At 45.2% G+C, this 23,094-nt stretch overlaps 2 protein-coding genes and 1 pseudogene across 3 annotated transcripts in view; 2 read left to right on the top strand and 1 right to left on the bottom strand.

Annotated features, from left to right (window-relative positions):
* The window catches only part of LOC308094422 (supervillin-like), a 67,074-nt gene that overhangs the window by 39,840 nt on the left and 4,140 nt on the right, over positions 1–23,094 (top strand). Inside the window, exons 20-38 of the mRNA XM_080441067.1 lie at positions 97–244; positions 869–964; positions 2,217–2,297; positions 2,916–3,094; positions 3,206–3,377; positions 4,861–5,016; positions 8,833–8,969; positions 9,341–9,488; positions 10,980–11,125; positions 11,812–11,987; positions 14,453–14,600; positions 16,068–16,374; positions 16,925–17,076; positions 17,897–18,002; positions 18,951–19,158; positions 19,828–19,961; positions 20,658–20,813; positions 21,641–21,784; positions 22,575–22,696. Of these exons, the coding sequence (XP_080297193.1) occupies positions 97–244; positions 869–964; positions 2,217–2,297; positions 2,916–3,094; positions 3,206–3,377; positions 4,861–5,016; positions 8,833–8,969; positions 9,341–9,488; positions 10,980–11,125; positions 11,812–11,987; positions 14,453–14,600; positions 16,068–16,374; positions 16,925–17,076; positions 17,897–18,002; positions 18,951–19,158; positions 19,828–19,961; positions 20,658–20,813; positions 21,641–21,784; positions 22,575–22,696 (2,916 nt within the window). The remainder of the gene's footprint in view (positions 1–96; positions 245–868; positions 965–2,216; positions 2,298–2,915; positions 3,095–3,205; positions 3,378–4,860; positions 5,017–8,832; positions 8,970–9,340; positions 9,489–10,979; positions 11,126–11,811; positions 11,988–14,452; positions 14,601–16,067; positions 16,375–16,924; positions 17,077–17,896; positions 18,003–18,950; positions 19,159–19,827; positions 19,962–20,657; positions 20,814–21,640; positions 21,785–22,574; positions 22,697–23,094) is intronic.
* On the top strand, positions 7,538–8,036 carry LOC308092771 (inhibitor of growth protein 4-like; annotated as a pseudogene). The gene has a single exon. The product of its transcript is annotated as an inhibitor of growth protein 4-like (transcript).
* On the bottom strand, positions 12,879–13,922 carry LOC308092770 (uncharacterized protein; the record flags this gene model as incomplete). Its single annotated transcript, XM_080438872.1, has 1 exon — positions 12,879–13,922. The coding sequence occupies one exon, from the start codon at positions 13,920–13,922 to the stop codon at positions 12,879–12,881; it is 1,044 nt and encodes a 347-aa protein (XP_080294998.1).

Raw genomic sequence — 23,094 nt, 5'->3', positions numbered from 1 at the left:
CCTGTCTCCCAAGTGATTTCCCTCTGCACTTGATTTATCTTGCACTGTCAGTCTCACATTATGTGTGTCTGTCTGTGCGTCTGTGTGTCTGTACAGAAGACGGGAGACGAGATTGAGGCCCATGTGTCCATCGAGGAGAGAAAAATGATGATCTCCACTCGTGAGGATGACTGGAAGTCCAAGGGGAAGGGCGTGGCCAACGATTCCAGTCAGTACACCGTGGCTGCACGCATGGTCAAGAAAGGTCTGTGCATGGATCAGTGAATCCCAATGACTAGTTGTCCATCTTTAGAAAGGGTAAAACACCGGACTCTCTCTTTTGGTGGTTTTGAGGTTAGGTTAAGGGAGTGGTTCCCAATCAGTGGTTCGCAGACCCATTTGTGGGTCGCGGATCCATTTTATGGGTCGCGAGTAAACATCCCTTTTTTTTACTTCTTATTTTTTCTCACAATTATTTTAAAAAAGAATCTAAATTCCATTAAAAAATATATATATATATTTTTTTAGAATTGGTGAAAATAGAAAATCTACGGGCTTGTTGATTTTCGGGCTATTTTCACTAGTTTGGGTCCTAGGAAGACATCAAATTTCTCTTTTAGGTCACGACCCAAAAAAGTTGGGAACCACCCGGTGGAGGCATATGAACCAGGGGCGAAACACCAAAGAAAGAGGGAGTCCCGGTAAAACACACCGCTCACCTGATTTTAGGCTTAGCTGAGTTGCTGGAGCTTGAAAATACCACAACTGAGAAAAGAGCATCCAAACATTCAGAGATCAGTGGAGAGATCACACAACCTGAGCATGGCCCGAGGGGGGGCTGTGAAGATATTGCAACATTAATATTTTAAAAATGTTTCTTTGTCCTTAGGCCTGGCTGCCTCCTCCTCAGTAATCAGCCCCATCTTGTCACCGGTCTGCACCAAACTCAAGAGCATCACACCTGCCGTCAACAAACCACCAGAAGGTGAGACGCGTTCATAAGGCCTGTGTCATCATGGCCACGAAGGACTGTCATACTTCATAGATAAGTAGATGACCGACATACAGCAGCAGATGACTGACGTCACAGGATTCAATTCTTATGGACCTAATCAGTCAGTGAAAACTGAAAAACTGACAAGTTGTTACTTCCATGCTATTTCCTAGCCTGGTAACCTGACCAGACTGCCAGCACAAAAACTGGCAACGTCAGGCTAGTTATTTGTCACATGCAAACAAAAATAAAGTCGTGACTATTCCCATTTATTGTAGACATACGTGTTTATTAAAGAAGACTAGAGCAAGTTTGGGAAAATTATTTTCATCGAGATAATTGTTCGTCTATATCTGTATTATGCATATTAGGCCCCTGCTTGGGGTCGTGAGCGATGCAAGTCGGGAATACACGCCCCACCCATTGTGCAATACCCCTGTTATGTGATGTAACCATAATTGGCCCAAGAGGGGACAGTTCTCATTGTTATCGTACAGTATTTCTGTCATTTACCAGAGATGCTCATAGGCCTGCGTCCTGCGTCGCTGATGCACAATATTGAGAAAGGACGCATTCATGACACCGTTGTGGCGTCCTTGTGGCGTCCATGCGCGTATTTTCTTTTTTTTACCGCGAATATTTTACAAATCCACGGGACACCACCATTTTGCATGGCCACGTCCTACTTTATCCTACTTTATAAACAATAAAATCCACGTAGAAATCGTCTTAGAAAGACTATACAAATAACAATAATAATCCACGGGAGCCGCCATTTTGCGCATGCTCACTGCTCCGACCGAATCCTTTAGGTAACGCGTTTGCGTGTGACACACAACAAGGGCCGTCCGTGCAGTTGAAACGTGGCGCAGATGCCGTGACGCCAGCAGACCTGATTCTATGGGTAACACATTTGAAAATAACAAACGTGAATTAAAAATAAACGATAAAAATAAAAGATTAATGTTAGTGGTGTAAAATGGCACCAAAAAAGATTTTGAGGGCAACAGAAAACATCCCGCGCTGACCACCCCCCCTTGACAAAACCGTCCCGGGGGGCACCGAACGGGTCCGCACTGAACCCCCCCCCCCCCCCGGTGACAAAACCGTCCCGTTTGGGGGACTCATAAATTGTCCCTGGGACCCATCTAAAAGACCACCCTTGGGTCCCAGGACCTATTACATTGAAAACCTAGCAACATCACCCTCTAAGAATGCTTACACTGGTGTTTTTCACTCATAGAAATTGAAGCCAAACCAGAGATGGAGTCAGACAAGAAGCTTGACAAGTTGGAGATCTTTCTGGGCCGTCTGAATAGCAAAGGTAAGTGCTTCCATTATCAGTTACAATATACTGTGCAGTACAGCAGTCCCATGTATCTTTCAAAAGGGGGAGATGGCCAGGAGAGGTTAAGTGCCTTGCACTAGGGCCATTTGGACAACAGAGGGATTTACCCATTTTGGCAGCTTCTGGGAATTTGAGCCAGCAACTCTCGCATCTGATTGGGTTTTTGCGCTAGCAGCATTTAGGCTACTGGCAAACTCGGAATCCCTCAGCTATCGTCTGACTATCATTTAGCCTCATGGTGCAGGGGACAATTAAAACAAACACATTTCCTCTACCGCGCGTCGGTCATTGTTTACAGTTCGATTGGCAACTTGACACGTGAGAATGGAGATGAGAGACGACGTGTACGGCCTATTTTGCCCTCCACACAGTTTGCCTGGATGCTAACCTCACGTCACCAAAGCTCTCTCAATTGTGATTGGTCAATAGCACTCGCCTACTCGGACTACAAACGGAAACCAGAACACTTCCTTGTCTACAGATTCTGAATACGCTGTCTATAGAGGTTACTGTAGGCTACCCTGTAGAATGCAAACCCTACTGTACATATATATATGCATTAGTGCCACACCTTTCCCCATTGTGTTTCTGTAGTTGCTGTTCTGCAGGAGACGACCCTGACCGTAACAGAAAAGGCGGTGAAGGAAGTGATGAAGCTGGACGACGAGATATTTTCTAAGTTCTACAGACGCGTGGCCGACTTCCCGCGGATGCCCACCAGGATCGAGATCGACGAAGACTTTGACGCCATATTCGGTTCTCAGGGTCCTAAGTAAGACGATGGCTTGTTCAAAACGTTCAATCTTGAGTAATCTTTGAATCACACGCATCCATAATGAGCGTCTTCTCCTAACATGTCACCGTCCTGCACCCCATCCATCCAGCTGACCTCGGCCATGGTGCAGCACAAGCGGTCGGTGCGTCCCTCCAGGAACGTCCAGTCTTCCAGGAACCCGGTGAAGATGCTGGCGGCCAGGCAGGACATCAGGCACGAGTACATGGAACAGAGGCTCAACGTGGCGCAGCTGGAGAGCAAGAGGATCAAGGCCGAGAAGAGTGAGTGGAGACTGAGCATCGGAAGGATGGCAGAGAGAGAGAGAGAGAGAGAGAGAGAGAGAGGAGAGAGAGAGAGAGAGAGAGAGAGAGAGAGAGAGAGAGAGAGAGAGAGAGAGAGAGAGAGGAGAGAGAGAGAGAGAGAGAGAGAGAGAGAGAGAGAGAGAGAGAGGAGAGAGAGAGAGAGAGAGAGAGAGAGAGAGAGAGAGAGAGAGAGAGAGAGAGAGAGAGGTCTACCAAGTAAAAGCAGACAGTTTCCCCTGTTCTCTGAATATGTATATATCCGCAGTGGTGGGAAAAGTAACTCAAATGTTTTACTTTAGTAAAAGTATCAATACTGCAATGTAGAAATGAGTAAAACTACAAAAGTATTGGCATCAAAAGATACTTAAAGTACTAAAAGTAAAAGTTCTCATTACGCAGAAATGTCCCATTTCACAAGTTTTCAAATGTAAGAATGTATACAAATCTTTTGAAAATAGCCGATCTACAAGTTCACAATCGCGACGCATTGTGAGCTTGTAGATCGGATATTTTTAAATGGCCCGAAATGTATACAGAGCTGAAGTGGTTAATGTATGTTTTGTAATAATAATCAAAATCTATTAACTAGTAACTAAAGTTGTCAAATAATTGTAGTAAAAGTATAATATTCGCCTCTGAGATGCAGTGGAGTAGAAATACAAATATTGAAAATGGGAAATACTAAAGTAAAAGTACCTCAAAATTGTACTTAAGTACAGAACTTGAGTAAATGTAGTTTGTTACTTCCCACCACTGTATGTATGTACGGTACACTAGCAGTAAGAAGAAAGAAGTAGGGTATAAAGTGAGGTTCCACCGCGCCTCAAGCCAAAATCAGGTCCAGTGCATCTCAGGAGCGAGACACACATAGCAGGTCAAAAGAAGGCACTGGAGCAACTCGGACAATCAGAGCCTTTTTCTTCTTGCAAGGCAAGAACGACAACGTTTCGTTAGTTTCGTTATCTTCACACCATGACCTGATGAAGTTGTAACTAACGTCGAAGCGTTGTCCGTCCCTGCCTTAAACCCTGTTCTATTAAAGCAGTGGTTCTCAAACTTTTTCATGTCAAGGACCCCCAAAATGCTATGCATTTAGCCACGGACCTCCATCTCAAAATATTTTGTTCCAGGGACCCCCAGAAGCAAAGATTTGAGTTACAAATGTTCGCTTTAAAAAATGTATATATTCAAAGATTTGCACATTATTTTCATAATTTAACCAAAGTATAAAATATGGATAAAGGGGTTAAAATGATTGTGACGCTTTATTAACAAATTTTGCTGGGGACCCCCCTGGTACCGAGTTTTCACCTGCTAAAGAAGTGGGGTATTTTTTGCAGTTACAGCAGGCATGATTCTGCATGCATACACGCTATGACAAGCATATATATACATATACGGTAGCTATGCAGGCTGTCATCAAACGTGTGTCCTGTGTGTGTCTGTGCTGCTGTAAATACAGTGACCAAGACGTCAGAGTACTCGGAGGCGGCTCTGGCAGGCCTGGCCAGCAAAGAGAACTTCAGCAGTGTGAGCCTGCGCAGCATCAACATCTCCGATCAGATGTCCAACAACAGTGCCGTGCCATACAAGACCCTCATGCTCATGCAGATCAAAGGTGAACCCACCATGTTTTCTGTGCTGTGTCAACCCGATCTCACACGACTTAGTATACATTGCACGGAGTGGTCATTCCGTGCATTAGGCCTGACCTCGACTAAGTCGACTAGTCGACTGGTTAGTCGCGGGGGTTTTTTTTAAGGGCCAAAAATGTTTTAAATTGTTTTTTGGCCAAGTCTACACCTGCAACCACACGCAACTTCCACTTTATTCTTCTTATTCCTCGTCTTTGTATTGGTATTGTTTGTGTTGGAGCGCCTCAGTGCGGCTGCAGAGTTCATGTGCAACCTCTTCCAGAGAGAGATAGAGACACTAGAAACTCTGCTGGAGACAAAACAAACTGTGTAGACTTGGCCCTTTGAAATAAAATGTATTTTTTTTTTTTCATTAGTCGACTGTCAGTCGACTATTGGCAATTAGTCGCCAATTAGAGTCGACTAAACAAATCCTTAGTCGGGGACAGGCCTACCGTGCATAGACAACTGGAAAACCCGAAAATCCGTGCATTGCCGCCTCGCATCTCCCCCATTGTGACTAAACCATTTCGGTCTCAAGCGATCTGGAGCCACGTGAGGGACCACAGAGCGAGCCAAAGCGAGCGAGTTGCCGTCCCGAACGTTGCGACGATCGCTTGAGCCTGCTCGGCGCCGTTTGAGTTATGTACCGATAGGCACAGAATCGTACATTTTGTTGTGGGGACTGCTCTGCTTCCGCGTTGCAACCGGTTACGCCCACCGTGGGACTCGCCGTACATATGCACAGATTTTCGGGTTTTCTAGGCGACTATTCACGGAATGACGTGCACTAGGTCCGTGCAATGTATACTAAATTGTGTGAGATCAGGCTGGCTGTGTTGTTAGTTTAAAAAAAAGGTCCTTCTGCACACCCACTTCAAGGTTGGCCTTCCTTGACTGACAAGCGAAACAAACACTGGTAGCTGTTTATTTTTTAAGGCAGTTGATTGGGACTTTACCACTGTATATTAAATCACTGCTGGAACGGAATCCTATAACATATAGGACACGCTCCAATGACTGGCTCACACTAAAAGGTCCACAAAGTAAAGACTGAAATGGGAAAAAACAGCCTTTGGTTTTAGTGCCCCAACCACTTGGAATGACCTACAACTTAAATTAAAGATCTGTTCTCCCATAACATACGGTTGATTTAAATCTTTGATTGCAGACCTACCCACAAATGTCTGCTACTGCTTTTAAACGTGTGTTTAAGATGGGGGTAAGTTTCTGTCTTGTTCTGTTTTATCATTGATGTGAATATTGATGTGAATATGAAATTGTACTGTGATGTATCTTGACGACACTGCAAATGAGGGCAACCTCAATGTCTTTCAATGTCTAATAAATAAAGGTTTGAATGATTGATTGAATGAATGAAGGACAGTTGAGTAGGAGCAGGCAGTCAAAGTCACACTGTCTTCACTTACAGACAAAATGTATTTAATGAGAATACAACCTTTCGGTCGCACAGACCTTCATCTCGGTTTCTGAGAAATACCTGATGAATGTCAGTGTGACCGAAGCGTTGTATTACTATTACATATTTTGGGCTGTAAGTGAAGACAGTGTGAGGGAGTCCTTTATTCATGCAGTTTTCGTGCCGTGTTCTTCTCAAAGGGTCTGTCCTCTGCCAAGCATCATATAAATGGTCATATTTTACAGGCACAGCCCTGTAGGGGCTAGCCTTCTGTAAGAGGGTCAGGGTAAGTGTGTCTGTCTGTGATCTCTGTGTGAGAACTCGGTCTCAAAGCAGAGATTGAGTTGAGCGTTAAACACACCAGTCTAGTAGGAGGACATTCATCCTTATAGACGTGATAAGAGGTTTCTGCCCGACAGAAACGATATGAAGCTGAAAGAATTCGCTTGTCTCTCCATGTTTGGGTACGGCTGATGTCATCACCAATATATGATGTCAGAGATCCACAGCATCTTTGTACCCGGTCTTGTTATTTCATGTGTGTAATAAGCTCATGTGAGATATGACATGTGTGTAATAAGCTCATGTGAGATATAACATGTGGGGCATGACACACAATAACACCATTTCCACCCTGCCCACAGCGACATGTGGCAGGGTGCCTGAACACAATAGCTCAAGAACGGATCGGCTGATTTTCATGAAGCTTGGTGGCGCAAAGAAATGATTGTCTTTTGGGTCGAGAATATCAAAGGTCAAGATTACAATAAAGTCGAGATCAAAATGTAATAGCTGGCCAATCAGGTGTTACGTTTGTTTGCAAAGTTTGCGTCTGGCAGGTCTTGCACCTCCACGTGCATTTAATAGAAAAACAATGTAATCGTGGTGGATCATGGGAACGGCATGGCTCCAATGTGACTTTGTGTGGCCAACCTGTGACATCAGTCGCCTATGACATCAGTCGCCTATGACATAACTGTATCTATGACGTATGACTTCAGATTTGGGCAAGGTTTCTGCCCAATCGGAGCCCTGTTGACTTTAATCATAACATTAAAAGTTACGTATTTTGACATTTTGGCAAGATGGCAGCGGGAATGTATTTGGAGAAGTATTTAGACAGCATAGAGAGCCTGCCGTTCGAACTGCAGCAGAACTTCAATCTGATGAGGGACCTGGATCAACGCACAGAGGATCTGAAGAACCAGATAGACTCCCTGGCTAAAGAGTACATGTCCAAATGCTCGGACTCTATCCTCGGAGCGGAAACCGTCCATGCTAAGGCAGATTCAGCAGTACTACAGCAAATGCAAGGGGTTTGGAGACGATAAAGTACAGCTGGCCATGCAGACCAAAGAAATGGTCGGCAAGCACATCAGGCGTCTGGACACAGACGTGGCTCGGTTTGAGGCTGACCTGAAGGAGAAGCAGATTGAGAACACCGACTGTGATTCCGCCTCCAGTAAAGGAAAGAAAAATTGCCCCAGGCAGAAGGAGAGGAAAGTGGCTAAAACCAAGTCTAAAGTGAAGAGGAGCACGCAGAAGAAAGTCAAACGCTGCCCTCAAGATGGAAAGAGGAAATAAAGTGACCTGGATACTAATAATGATAATTTATTTTTATTTTCTACATTAGTAACTAGTTTTTGTTTTTCTTCTTTTTTTTCTCATCTTCCTCAACATGGTGCCTTGATGTGGTTGAAAGTATTTCAGGTCAAATACACCATTTGGCTTTGAATACTTTAATGTTATATTTTATTGGGTAGTTGTGTTCATGTTGTCCAATCATCAGCCTATTGTATCACCGCAAAGGTCAACAACCGAATGATACTGAACCGGATACGGCATGCCATCGACCCTCACCTGTAGGGAGAACCAAAATGTCTTTCGAGAGGGGAGAACTACTTGCCTGGCATTGGCCAGACTGATAACGTCGATTCACTCTCACGTTCCTCCCCGGTATCAGTCTGGACTTCGGCCCATAGGGAGACTTCGCTCCCTATGGGCCAGTCTGGCCAATATGCCAGGCTAGAGAACTACCGTAGCCCAGATCTTGGCCTTAAGGAGAATAATCGAGGCCGTTTTGTGCTTCATCAATTTCAAAAAGGCATTTGACTCAATCCACAGAGGCATGATGATGAAAACCCTTAAGGCCTACGGTGTCCCTCCCAACTTACTCCGCGCAATAGAGACCATGCATGCAGGAACAAGGGCCAAGGTGATGACCCCCAGATGGCAACAGTGAGGAGTTTGTAATTGCTAGATTTCTATGCAAATGAAAGCCACTGTTCATGGTCCTTTATAATAGGCTCAGCGTGACGCCATGAAATCCATACGTAAAGACACATAAAGTCATTACAATTTCTCTGTGTTCTATACTCAGGCCGTCGCCATGTCCAGACAAGACTAGTGGAGCCCAGAGCATCATCGCTGAACAGTGGAGACTGTTTCCTGTTAGTCACCCCTGACCAGTGCTTCGTCTGGACAGGAGAGTTCTCCAATGTCATAGAGAAAGCTAAGGTCTGTCTCACATACTGTCAACCCCTTTTACTCTCTTTCGCTCGCACGCTCTCTCTCTCTCTCTCGCTTTTTCTCTCTCTCTCTCTCTCTCTCTCGCTCTCTCACTCACTCACTCTCTCTCTCTCGCTCGCTCGCTCTCTCTCACACGCACGCACACACACGTTTGTATTACTATGCTTGTGAGTTGTGATGACATCAACATGTAAGGATGCCGATTTTATAAATGTTTTTAACGTGTTGTGAGCTTGTAGATCGTCTATTGTAGGTGCACGACACCATAACTAAGTATAAACCGGGCATAACCCAATCCTAAACCCTAAACATGTATAGCAAACTGGGGGTAACATTGATTTCCGATTTGTCCTCTCCAGGCATCAGACCTGGCCACGTACATCCAGACCAAGAAGGACTTGGGCTGCAGAGCTGGCCTGGTCCACACCATCAAAGAGGGGGTCAATTCACAGGGGACCGAAGCCCAGGAGTTCTGGAAGGCCTTGGGAGGACAGGCCACATACCAACGTAAGAGGCCCTTTCCATCTTAAAGGAGAGGTTTTAATCATTACTAACAATATACATGCACACAGTACGGTGCCTACTGATGGTGTCACTTGGTAGGCGGGTTTCTGTCCACAGCCCTCCTCCGAGACACAGACCAAATAGACAAAAATTTTACCATATTATAATAATGAGCATTAGTGAGGACCAATTATATGAAGTCATAAAAGGCCATGCATGTGTTGTAAATGTGGCATGGCCACTTCAAAACCCCTAGGGATTATTAATAGGACTATATCTGATAAAAGAGCACTTTCCGTCTGGCTTCCCAGACGTTTTTAATTTGGCTGTGCATTCAAGACTCGCTCGGCCTGTCACGGGCCAGCGTAAATGCAGCCTTATCTTTCTGCAACTTAATCATCGCCCTCTTCGATGTTCGTCTCTCCTGTCTGCGGTTCCTCCTTAGCCAGCTCTCTCTCTCTCTCCGACACTTTGTCAAAGCCAATTTAACGGCTTTTCAATAAGTGACATAATTTTACTCCATTCAATAGTGAAATCGAATTCGAACGTCCCTCAATGCAACTAGCACTCATGTGATAAAACAGTGATGAAATGATAACACCGAAAGATGAGAAACAAATGAATTGGTGCCAAACCAAAGCAGCTTATTGTTATATAAGTCTTATAACAGTGGTTCTCAAAGGGATCCTTGAGAAGTCTGTAACTCGGAGAGTGTACAAACGGAACCAAATGGTTCCATTTGTACACTCTCTGAGTTAAAGTATTACTAGGTAACTTTAAAACAAAAACTAAAGTTAAATTGTATATATTTTGTGAGTGGCAAATGTTTCACAGCACCCACTCCATGAATTTTACCCCCAAAAGCCTTTTATTTATATATTTTCTATTGAACGGTGTCGGGGGGGACTCTCCCGCGAAAATGACGTCATCCGGCCGGAAAATGCACCGGTTTCCTGTTTGGCCAGGAACTACCGCACCGGTTTCCTGTTTGGCCAGGAACTACCACGCTAATAACAAAAAGGAACCTCACGCTGATTTTAAGAGAATGTAGGATTGGAAGATCGAAAAACTACAGAAAAAGAAAACACAGCTCATGGTAAATAATGCTCCACTGGCTAAGAGAAACGATCCGCAGATAGTATAAAACAATTAAAAGAACGCTTTTTGAAACGCTTCCGGCTTCCGGTGAAAACAAATGGAATTCTGGGTGATCGAGGACTGCGGAAAATTGTATGCAGTGACGGTAGTGACCAGCAGAGGTTGCTAAAAATCGTTATTTGTGAACTTGCATTGTACAACCTTAAGGTTTCATAGTGTAGACCGGGGTCCCAGAGATAGAAAATGGTATCAAAAGAGGGTCAGTGGCGTAATAATGCATATCAAACTGGGGGTCCTTGAAATTGAAAAAAGTTTGAGAACCACTGACTTATAAAACATCATCAACCCGAATATGTGTCTTATTAACGTACGTGCCTTGTGTTTTCCCCTCCCCAGCCGCGGGCGCCCCAGAGGACGATGAGCAATTCGAGACGGCCATCGTGGAGACCAACTGCATCTTCCGCCTGCTGGATGACAAGCTGGTGCCTGATGATGAGGAATGGGGCAAGGTCCCACGCTGCTCCCTGCTGGAGTCCAAGGAGGTCAGAGGGAGGATTTATTCTTAATCAAAAAAAGGGAAGCGGCCAGGCATTTCACTGCCCTTTGTAGTTTTCTTGTTTTATTATCGACACAGGGAGCGAAGGAATGCTCAGAGGGAGACAGAATATAGAGAGAAGGATTTATTTCCAGGTCTGGAATGAACTAATCTCTATAAACAGATACTGTAACTGCATGTCATGAATCCAGAATCTGTAATAGGCCGAGGGACAAAAAAATGTTTGGTTGTCGGAAGTGTTCTGGTTTCCGTTTGTAGATCGCTTGTGGTCCAGCTAGAACTGTTGACCAGTCACGATTGAGCGGGTTTTGGTGACGCAAGGTTTAGCATAAACAGTGTGGAGAGCAAAAAGAGGCAGAATGCATTTCCAACACAACTGCTTGAAACACATCACTATCGTCTCTGAACCTTTAACTGAGGGTCAAAACGGACAATCTGGTCATACACGTCGTCTCTCAACTCCATGCCTGTGTCTCAATTTGATAATTGGATTGTAAACAATCTCTTAGCCCGGATATCCGCTGGCTACAACGGAAGCCCAGAAACATTGTTTTGGCAATTTTTGTAGATTTAATTTTTTTGTCTTTGTTGTGTGACAGAAAGTATACATAAATTGATAAAGGGTGTGAAAATTCACAAACTCTCCCGCTGTGCCGTTGTTGCCTGCTGCAGGTCTTGGTGTTTGACTTCGGCAGCGAGGTGTACGTGTGGCACGGTAAGGAGGTGACCCTTGCTCAAAGGAAGGTGGCCTTCCAACTGGCCAAACACCTCTGGAATGGAACCTTCGACTACACCTGCTGTGACGTCAACCCTCTGGACCCTGGAGGTGCCAACACACTCATCCCCAGGTGGGTGGACAGGACACACACACACATACACTTTTCAGCATGGGCATTGTCTTATTGCATGATGCAAGTTATATTACTGGGATTATAGCACCACAACAGGGGGTCTGGGACCCCTAGGGGTCCTCAGAGTTACTACAGGGGGGCTGCCAAATCTTTGTGTGATAGGATTATTTTTTTTACATTAACCACTTGAACTCTTGCATCCCTATTCTGAGCTGCGAGGCATTGTGAGCTTGTAGATCGGCTATTTTCGGCTAAAGAGGTATAGGAGGTAGGAGGAGGCACGGTGGCGCAGTCGGTAGCGCTGTCGCCTCACAGCTAGAAGGTCCTGGGTTCGATTCCCGCCGGGGACGCTGTGGGCGCTGGGGGCGTGTCTTCTCCTCCGCGTCATCAGCGCCCATACCCTAGGTGGGGTTGGCGAAAGGGCCTACTCTGTGTGGAGTTTGCATGTTCTCCCCGTGTCTCCTAGGGTAGTTAATACCCTCACAAAAACATGTAGTAATCCTGGTCACTATACTGCCTCCCCCATGACAGCCGGGGCGCCTGATGGAGGGGAAGGGAACTGGTTGGAATAACGTGTTCCTTCCACGCGCTACGTCCAACCAGGGAAACTCCCCCCTGTCAGGTGACAAGAAGGTCAGTTGGCTCTCATGCATTGAAGGAAGCATGAGCTCGGCCCTGGCCTCCCTACTGTGGGGGACTGGTGTAGTGCTGGTGTAGGGCTGGTGCAGCGCCCAGGATCACTTAGGAAATTGGCACCGGGTGAAAAAAATGGGTTACAAAAATCGTGGGATAAAAAAATTAAATTAAAAAATAAAGAGGTATAGGTGTAGAGGGAATAAAGGGCAGACCAAGTTCAAATACAGTAGGGGGTCCTTGGGCTGAAAAAAGTCATTGTGAATCAGAGGGGTAATCTTTGACGTCCGTGCTTTCTGTTGCCTCACTGACGTCACTCAGCCCTTTGCTCTCCCTCGCTGCCTCCTTCCCCCTCCTCTCTCCCCTGGTCATCACCATCCCCTCCTCTCTCCCCTGGTCACCACCAGACCCCTCCTCTCTCCACTGGTGGTCATCACCAGACACCTCCTCTCTCCCCTGGTCACCACCAGACCCCTCCTCTTTCCCCTGGTCACCACCAGACCCCTCCTCTCTCCACTGGTGGTCATCACCAGACACCTCCTCTCTCCCCTGGTCACCACCAGACCCCTCCTCTTTCCCCTGGTCACCACCAGACCCCTCCTCTCTCCCCTGGTCACCACCAGACCCCTCCTCTTTCCCCTGGTCACCACCAGACCCCTCCTCTTTCCCCTGGTCACCTCCAGACCCCTCCTCTCTCCCCTGGTCACCTCCAGACCCCTCCTCTTTCCCCTGGTCACCACCAGACCCCGACAGGCTCTGGGGGGCAGACGGGGCCTCTGGTGGTCCCGACACACATCGTCCTCCTCCTCCTGGAGGCTTCCGTAGCTCCTCGGCCACGTGGGTCAGGTCTTTCTTCATGGCGTAGGCGTCCTCCCCGTCCGCATAGTACTTGGCCTCCACTTCGCTCATTTGGAACTTCAGCGTGTTCCGGTACAGGTGCAAGGCGGCTCGGTTGCTCTTGCGCACGTGAAGGGAGACGTATTTGGCCTTGAAGTTTTCCACCATGGCCCTGCTGGCCTGGTCCATCAGCTTCTGGGCCAGACCCAGGCGTCTGTGGGAGCGCATCACCGCCAGGGACGTGATGTGACCGTGGGGGACGTCGTCGTCCGCGTCCTCGTCCATCTTGGCCAACACGTATCCGACTATCTTGCCGTTCTCGTCCTCCGCGATGTAGGAGAGCTGAGGCCAGGTCAATCCGTGATAGAAGTAATATTTCATCTGGTAGTTCTCCGGTAGACACAGCAGGTTACAATGCTGCATGTTCATCAGGTCCGCTGGCCTTGCATTTCGTATGTTCATCTTGTACGCTGGGCTTGTGCGGGGAACCGAGGAAAGAACCAATGAACTGTAACACAGAGATTCTATATTAATAATTCATAATACGATGTCAGTCATTTATGACATCAGTCGTTGTCTACGACTCCAAATTTGGGCATGGTCTCAGCCTGAACAGAGCCCCATTGACTTCTATTATCAAATTAAAGTTACATATTTCAAAAATAAAACACGTAACACAAAAGATAATTGTGAGGTACTTCTGTGGCCTACTGGCAGTGTAGTGCAGGAAATCTGGCACTTATCGGGTCCAGTGGTTTGCAAGATCGTCTCCAGACACAGACAGACAGGCAGACATACAGCCAGACCCTCTTACAGTATAGACGGCTTGCCTCTGGGGAGCCACAGCGTAAAAATCCATATATAGACATACTATATCCGTGCGTTGTCTTGACAATTTCTTGTGTGTATGTGTGTGTGTGTGTGTGTGTGTGCGTGCCTGTGTGTGCTTGTGTGCGTGCGTGCATTGTCTCCATCCATTCATCTGTCCATAGAAAGGGACAGGGTCGTCCTGACTGGGCCATCTTCGGCAGACTGACGGAACACAACGAGACCATCCTGTTCAAAGAGAAGTTCCTGGACTGGACAGAGGCAAAGCCACCGTCACCCAAGACCCCCACCGAGCCAGTGCCAGAGCAGAAGGTACACACCAACAACACACCCCACAGTACACCTTGTTTTATTATTAAAGCTGGACAGACAGACAGAAAGGAAGTAGATTTAATCAGACAGATACAGTAGCAGACATCAGAGAGGTTCATGCTCCCTCTCCTCTATCTCCCCATCTGTTTATTGTGTGTTATCATCACACACTGTGGCTCACCGGACATCTTCAGCGCATATTGCTAAGAAACACTGCACTGCACCGTGCGGCCGAGACAGGAGACAAACTATGGCACATGCTTTTTTAACCCATTAAGACCGGGAACGCATCTGTGTCATTTTACGATTTATTTGGCTATTCAAAAATAGCAGATATACAAGCTATGAGCTTGTTCTGTATCTGCTCTTTTTGAATAGCCAAAGAAATCTAAAAATTACACAGATGCGTTCCCGGATTGAATGGGTTAATGAAGCTTTTATCGTCTGGGGGAAAGCGGGAGGCATACATCTTGCAGAAACGAAGTTGGCCGATGTCATAAGAACACGAATACGCGATCGCTTTCGCTTGCCAGATTTTGTTTTTTCATGATACCTGTACCACTGGCATTTTCGAACTGGCTGTCAGTTCATATTCATAGTGAATGGTCAGGGCCAGTGCTAATGCACTGCAGTGCTGCAACACTCACAGTGGAACTGCATGGAGTTACAATTTAGTCAATTTCAATTCAATTTCAATTCTTATTCAGTTTCTTCAAGCGAAAGAAATTTAAGAACAGACTAAAAAAAAACAGACAGTGTAGAGCCATGCTCTGTCCGTTGATCCGTTAACACTTTTCACCACTTTTTGGGCAGGTTATTATAGGCGAAAAGGACGCACCCCGACGCATTGCGAGCTTGTAGATTTGCGATTTTCAAAATAATTTAGAATTGTGTTGGTTCGGTGGCTCTGTAGCTCTTAAGTAGTTAAAGGTAGGGTAAGTGATTTACTTTAGTTAAAATAAGTGTTAAATAGCTCTATATTCTGATAGTACTCATTGCTATAGAGTGTTTGTTCAGTGAAAGGATTCTCCCATGTCTCTCCAGCTCTTTATTGAACAGAAAATGCATTTTCAGTGCTCTCTCCTGATTGGCATAAATGTTGTCACCTACCTGAAAATGTACTATATTCTGTTTACTAAAGAGATGGAGAGACCCCTGTGACCGAACAAACACTCTGTAGCAATGGTTATTATCAGAATATAGTACTTTAACCTTTTTAACAAAAACAAAAAAACAAAAAAAATATCACTTACCCTACCTTTAAGTTAATAAAACGAATAGATATTTTTTTCTGTGATTCCGTATAATCTTTTTACCTTTTATTTCTCCTCCTTCCATTACTCACCCCATAACTCCATACCTTCCTTACTTCTCTCCCTATTTCCTCCATTCCCATTGTCTTCTTTCTTTCTTTCTTTCTTCCTTCCTTCCTTCCTTCCCATTGCTCCCCTCCCCCCCTCCCCCCAGGAGGTCCCAGGGGGGCGTGCCATCACGCAGTGCCAGGCGTACGACGCCACCCTGATGCTCCCGGTCCTCCAGTCGTCCATCGCCACCACGCTGGACGGCACCGACGTGGGCCGGGGCCACGGGCCGGTGGAGGGCGGCGGCGGCGGCGCCGAGGACCGCCTGCGGACCCTGGAGGTCAGCACGGTGTCCGCCGACGTGTGGCACATCCTGGAGTTCGACTACAGCCGCCTGCCGCGCCAGAGCATCGGCCAGTTCCACGAGGGCGACGCCTACGTGGTCAAGTGGCGATACATGGTCAGCGCGTCAGGTCAGTCGCATCGTGGCGGTCGAATGGAGTCACATGGTGAAGTTACATGGCAAATGAGGGAGCTCCACTAATCACGTTCAACCCAGATTTGGCTCAAACACAAGGGGTTAAATTCGTTCTCCTGCTATAAGGATAATTCCTTTAACAGGTCCGTTCATGAAAGTCCTTGCGGTCTTGTTTCCAATGAGGGCCTGTGAGCAATTAGGGGTTAAGAGTCTTGCTCAGGGAAAAATTTCATTTCATCGACACATTTGCTGGCCTGGCCTGGAGTCGTACCTGGGGCAACCAGGGCCTCTGGCTCCCTAGGCGGGCTCACTAACCACTCAGCTATGGCCGCCCCTATGCCACAAAAATGTGGAACGCCCTACTCTCCTTCAAAACCGCTCTAAAAGAGCACTTACAGATGGCTGCAATTCGAAACTGTCCCCTTTAAAAGTCAAAGCCCCCCCCTCGAACTGTTTACTGTACATATTTTTTCTAACTGTTTGTGTGTGTGCGTGTGCGTGTGTGTGCGTGCGTGCGTGCGTGCGTACGTTTTTCCGTTCTGCAGTGGGTCGCAGACAGAACCCTGAGGCGAGGAGCACAGGTCCGGGGAAGGAGAAGTGCTGCTACTTCTTCTGGCAGGGCCGACACTCCACTGTCAGCGAGAAAGGAACGTCAGCACTGATGACTGTGGAGCTAGATGAGGAGAGAGGGGCTCAGGTGAGAACCACTTTCAACCTGGCTTCCATATATTATGTTGGGCACGTTATTATCAGTGAAATACTGAATACTGAAAGATTTCCTGAACTACAACCCAGCTTCTCTGGTAGTTACCATGCAGTTGCGCTCCTCCAAGTGGTTGCTTTTTAACCCACTCAATCCGGGAACGCATCTACAAATGTCTTGTATGTATCTTGTATGTTGTATGTCAGTGGTTCTCAAACATTTTCACGTCAAGGACCCCCAAAATTGTATGTATTTGGTCGTGGACCCCCATCGGAAAATATTTTGTTCCAGGGACCCCCAGAAGCAAAGATTTTAGTCAAAAAAGTTCCCTTTAAAAGATATATGTTCATAGATTTGCACACATTTTCACGATTTAAAAAGATTAGCAGATCTACAATCTTGTAGATCGTCTATTTGTATAAAAAACTAAATGTATATAGGGCTGAAGTGGTTAATGTATGTTTAATAACCAAAATCTACAAAGTAACTAGTAACAAAAGTTTTCAAATAATTGTAGTGGAGTAAAGTACAATATTTTCCTCTGAGATGTAGTGGAGTAGAAGTAAAAGTACTGAAAATTGGAAATACTCCAGTAAAGTAAAGTAAAAATACCTCAAAACTGTACTTAAGTACAGTACTTGAGTAAATGTTCTTAGTTACTTCACACCACAGCATTTATAGTTTGTACAGTTCAGACATCGTCACAATTACCTCTGTCCATCCGTAGAGACATACAGTACAACTTGCGGATTGTAGTGGCAGCAAATCCCTAAACCATAACCTGTCCTCTCTATCCGTGGTGGTGGTGTCACAGGTTCAAGTCCAGCAGGGGAAAGAGCCTCCATGTTTCCTTCAGTGTTTCAACGGAGGGATGATCGTCCACGCTGGGAAGAGAGAGGAAGAGGAGGAGAACACTCAGAGTGAGTCAGCAGCACTCTGTATCTTATTTTTAGTACATTATATAGGGCATCGCCGTGAAGGCCATTTTGTGGTGCCACCGATAGAAACCCTGTTCATTTTTCCCATATAGAGATTTCCGAAAATATTTATATACATTATTTTAAGCCTGGAACCAAGCCATCCAGGCTCCTGGTGAATTATGACCATAAAACATTTCATTCTGTGTCAAATTATATTATATACTATATTTAATACCTTTTTATTGCTTTTTTCAAAAAGAAAATGTACACAGAATCAAATGTTTTATGGTCATGATTCACCAGGAGCCTGGATGGCTTGGTTCCAGGCTTTGTAATTAAGGTATTTATTCATTTTTCAACAAATAAACATGACATAACATAACAGACAAAGACCAACAACACAACAGAACAAATAGATAAAACAACAACATAAAATTTGGTTCCAGGCTTAAAATAATTTAATTAAATATTTTCAGAAATCTCTATGGGGAAATTGCAACTAAAAGTTTGTGTAAACTACAAACACGTGGAGTCTGCGGGTTGATCCCTCAAACACTTTATGTTTCTTAAAGGTATCATGACATTCATTTTCACTTTTTTTATTTTCAATGTTTTATTTGGGGTTTTATCCTCCCCTATCCTTTCCTTTGGGGGGGGGCGGAGCAGAGGCGATGATTGACAGGCAAAATCCCTCACCAGCGACACCCGCAGGCAAAGATTTCTTTTTTCATTGCAGTTGAAAAGGCTTTAGAAATGTGAGAGAAAAACACCTGCCATGGATCACTGGAATGGAATTTTCACTTAAAACTTTTTGTACACTTTTGAAGGACCAGGACAAAGACTTTGAATGTGGTGTAAAAGTGAATGTCATTAAACCTTTAATATTGTCCGGGACCTTCGTAGTCTACCGCTCTGTTTTACACAGCATAATTATACTATGCCCCCCAGGTGAGTGGCGTCTGTACTGCGTGCGTGGGGAGGTTCCCGTGGAGGGCCACCTGCTGGAGGTGGCGTGCCACTGCAGCAGCCTGCGCTCCCGCGCCTCCATGATCCTCCTGAACATCAACAAGGCCATCATCTACCTGTGGCACGGCTGCAAGGCTCAGCCGCACACCCGCGCCGTGGGAAACACCGCCGCGCTCAAGATCAAGGAGCAGTGAGTTATACGTTACGTTTATTGTCTTGTTTGTCGCCAATCTTTGCCACGAGATGAAGATCCTATCACGTTGGGTCCTTTAAGACAGGGGTCTTTGACGTTTTTCAGCCCAAGGACCCCCTAGCTGAGAGAGAGAGAGACGAAGCAGGGACCCCCCCACTACATTGTTTACAATTATGTCGCAGATTCAACCTTTTTCATAGATTTCATAGATAGCTTCATTGACTATCATCAGTGTTGTGTAAATTAATGATTTTTGTTCATTTCAGACATTTAACCACTTAAACCTTCAATACCTAGTACTTGATTTGCTCCTCCACCACACCTCTTTGCCGGAAATAGCCGATCTACAAGCGCACAACGCCTCGCAGCGCGAGGCGTTGTGCGCTTGTAGATCTGCTATTTTTGGCTAATGTTCCTTAGAATAGAGATGCTAGGGTTCAAGTGGCTAAAAATCCTATCTCAAAGATGTAGAGGACCCTCTGTAGTAACTCTGAGGACCCCCTGTTGAAGACCCATGCTTTAGGGGGTTCCAGGGGGTCCCTATAGCTAAATAATTGGCAGTTAGGACCAAGGATTTTGCACATCAAAAAAAGGTGGAGATCAGTAAATGTTACGTCATGGTGCGCTGAGAGAAACATCAGCCGTTTTGTTTTCCCTCTGTTCCAGGTGCCCTCTGGAGGCAGGTCTGCATAGCAGCTGTAAGGTGACCATCCATGAGTGTGACGAGGGAGTGGAGCCCCCTGGCTTCTGGGAGGCCCTAGGCAGGAAGGACAGGAAGGCCTACGACTGCATGCTGCAAGGTGAGCGCAACTCACAAGCCCTTCATTAACACATGCATGTATGAGGCTGGTGCCTGCAAGGAATTTGTTTTAGTGTTGCTGTGTGGAGGAATACATTTTGAGTTGTAGTGGGCGGTTCTGTGGGCAGATGCACAGATTATGCCCGTGGACTGGACATGTCCGACGTCGGCGCAAATCTGCAAATGATATGCCCATTTAGGCCCCCTAAATGGGCATATCATTTGCAGATTTGGAAGATTACCGGGTTCAATCCCCCAGCTCTCCTGGGTTAGTGTTGTTAGTGTCCCTAGTAGATAGTATGAACTTTGGGAGGTATGCATTACTATGAGTTAAAATAGATGAGATCAACTCATCAATCAAGGATGAAATTCATTCAGTTTTGATATAGTTTTTATCTGGGTATGCTTGGTTTTATTACACAAATTCTTCTAGTTTTTAGGATTTATTTCAGATCGATAGAATATTTTTCTGCACTATTTGTTTTATTCTTTTTTGAATTTCTGCTGTCTTTAACTAGGAGAAACATAATTTATTTGGATAAAGGCCCTTTATATACATGCACTATGTACAAGTTAATTATTTTACCATATGGACAGAGTGTACATGTCCTACGTCAGCGCAAATCTCCTTGAGAATGATATTGGAATTCTCACAACGAGTTCTCTTATCCTGTATATACACATTGCTTGTTTGCAGACCCAGGAAAGTTCAACTTCACCCCACGGCTGTTCCAGCTGAGCAGTTCATCAGGAGACTTTGTGGCGACGGAGTTCTACCATCTATCCAGAGCTCCTGACCTGGTCAGCTCTCTGCCCTTCCTGCAGGAAGACCTTTATAATGCACCACAGCCTGGTGAGCACACATACACACACACACACACACACACACACACACACTGTATACATGTAGACAATGCATGCACACACAAATGTACGTACTGTATGCTCACGCACAGACGCGTCTGTTTGCATATTATGCAAACATTTGTATCTTTCACAATTTCTGTGAAGGTCCATGTCTTTAATGCACTGTTATGTTTATAGACAAAAATACTCAATCAAAAACCACCTAAAACATTAACACATCACAGCTACCGATGGCAGGCTTATAGGTCATAGTGTCATATACTGTAAATGAGCATGTGGACATAAATAGCTGCAGTAAACGGACACGTGACGTTGTGAAGTGCATCCCGCCACGTGCAAGAGGACATACTTGAAGATCATATCGCCGCTGTCGGGTGGAAACCTCATATGTCCAAAACTGAAACTCCATTTCAGGATTCAAAATTCAAAAATAGCAAAAATATCAGATCGACAAGCTCAAAACGCGTTGCTTCGTGGATGCGTTTCGAGCTTGTAGATCTGCTACTTTTGATTCTTTTGTGTGACGCTGTAGTATGATCGAGCCGATATACAAGCCGATATACAAGCTCATTGTGCGGCACCGAGTGCTGCGCCATGATCTTGTAGATCTACTATTTTCAAAACATCGTGAAAATGTGTGCAAATCTTTGAAGGCGGTCCTTGACATTCAGAAGGTTGAGAATGACTGCACTAAAATAACATTGTGACCTGTGTGTGTGTGTGTGTGTGTGTGTGTGTGTGTGTGTGTGTGTGTGTGTGTGTGTGTGTGTGTGTGTGTGTGTGTGTGTGTGTGTGTGCGCGTGTCTCCCACAGCGTTGTTCCTGGTGGATAACTTCCATGAGGTGTACCTGTGGCAGGGCTGGTGGCCTCAGGACACCGAGACCCCCGGCTCCGCCCGCATCCGCTGGGACGTGGACCGGAAGTGTGCCATGGAGACCGTGCTGCAGTACTGCAAAGGTTAGAGAGCCTCCATGTATCAATGCTGCAATGTAGATATACTCTGTGTTACAAGTAGAAGTCCCGTATTCTAAATGTACCGAGTAAAAGTACAAAAGTATTGGTATAAAAATATACTTAAAATATCATACCAAAAGTAAAAGTACTCATTATGTACAATGTCCCGTTTCACAAGTTCAATATGTGTAAAATCTTTTGGAAATAGCAGATCTACATGCTCACAATGCGTCGCTTTGTGAGCATGTAGATATGTATTTACCACTTCAAAGCTTAGGTTATTATTATTATTATTAAAACTAACCAAATAACCAAAAAGATATAATTTTTTTTGTTAAATGAAAATATTTAAATAAAAACAAGGCTTTACAAAAAATAAATAAAAAATAAATAAATAAATAACTAAAACTGTATTGTGTTTACAAAACTAACAACAACAGAATAATAATAGAGACATTTGTTTTCGTCTTTGTCAATTTATTTAATATACCTATAAGCTTAGTATTTTGGATGGATATGGAATCTATCTTTTTCCAGCTACGCCAGATTTAAATGTTATTTATTTGTATGGTATGATGTTTTGTTGAGTTTTTATCCCACAATACTTTTTCTGATCTTTTTGAATCACCCGTGCCCTGACAAAGCTTGTAGATCTGCTATTTTCGCGGAATGTTCACCCCAGAATAGGGACGCTAGGGCTCTTGTGGTTAGAGAATTGTAGAAAGAACAGCAACTATAGCCTTTTTCTGTTCAGTAAACGCTGGTTGCCTTGTGCTGGTTGTCTCTCCTGCAGAGAAGAATGAGAAGAAGCCTCAGAAGTCCTATCTGATCCACGCTGGTCTGGAGCCCCTGACCTTCACCAACATGTTCCCCAGCTGGGAGCACAGGGAGGACATCGCTGAGATCACTGAGAGGGTTAGCATCACGCACGCACTTACGCACGCACACACACACACACACACACACGCCTGTAAATTGTTTTCTTTTATCTATGTATTTTATGCTCCAATTGCTGTTCAGCACTTTGTAACTCCTGTTTTGAAAAGTGCTATACAAATAAAGTTATTATTAGGGAGTGAATATTAAGTCGTAGTCAGAGTTGTCGTGCAAAACAATTACGCGCATAGTGAATGTAAAGAAAAAACACGTACTTCGCCCTCAAATGGCGCGAAGCGAATGAGAGGGGTCGCCGCTAACGACACAAAGCGAATGACGGGTATCGCCCCACGAACGACGTAGCCCACCAGTGATTGCCCAATATAGGGAGCTTGACTGTTCGGCAATATTTTGCTAAAGTAAAAAGTTACAAACCT

This window comes from Gymnoscopelus braueri (genome assembly GCF_963280865.1).
Source record: "Gymnoscopelus braueri genome assembly, chromosome: 10".
In the NCBI taxonomy this organism is placed as follows: Eukaryota; Metazoa; Chordata; class Actinopteri; order Myctophiformes; family Myctophidae; genus Gymnoscopelus; species Gymnoscopelus braueri.
Note: the sequence above shows the minus strand (reverse complement) of the source record. Positions and strands in the feature narration are given on the sequence as shown.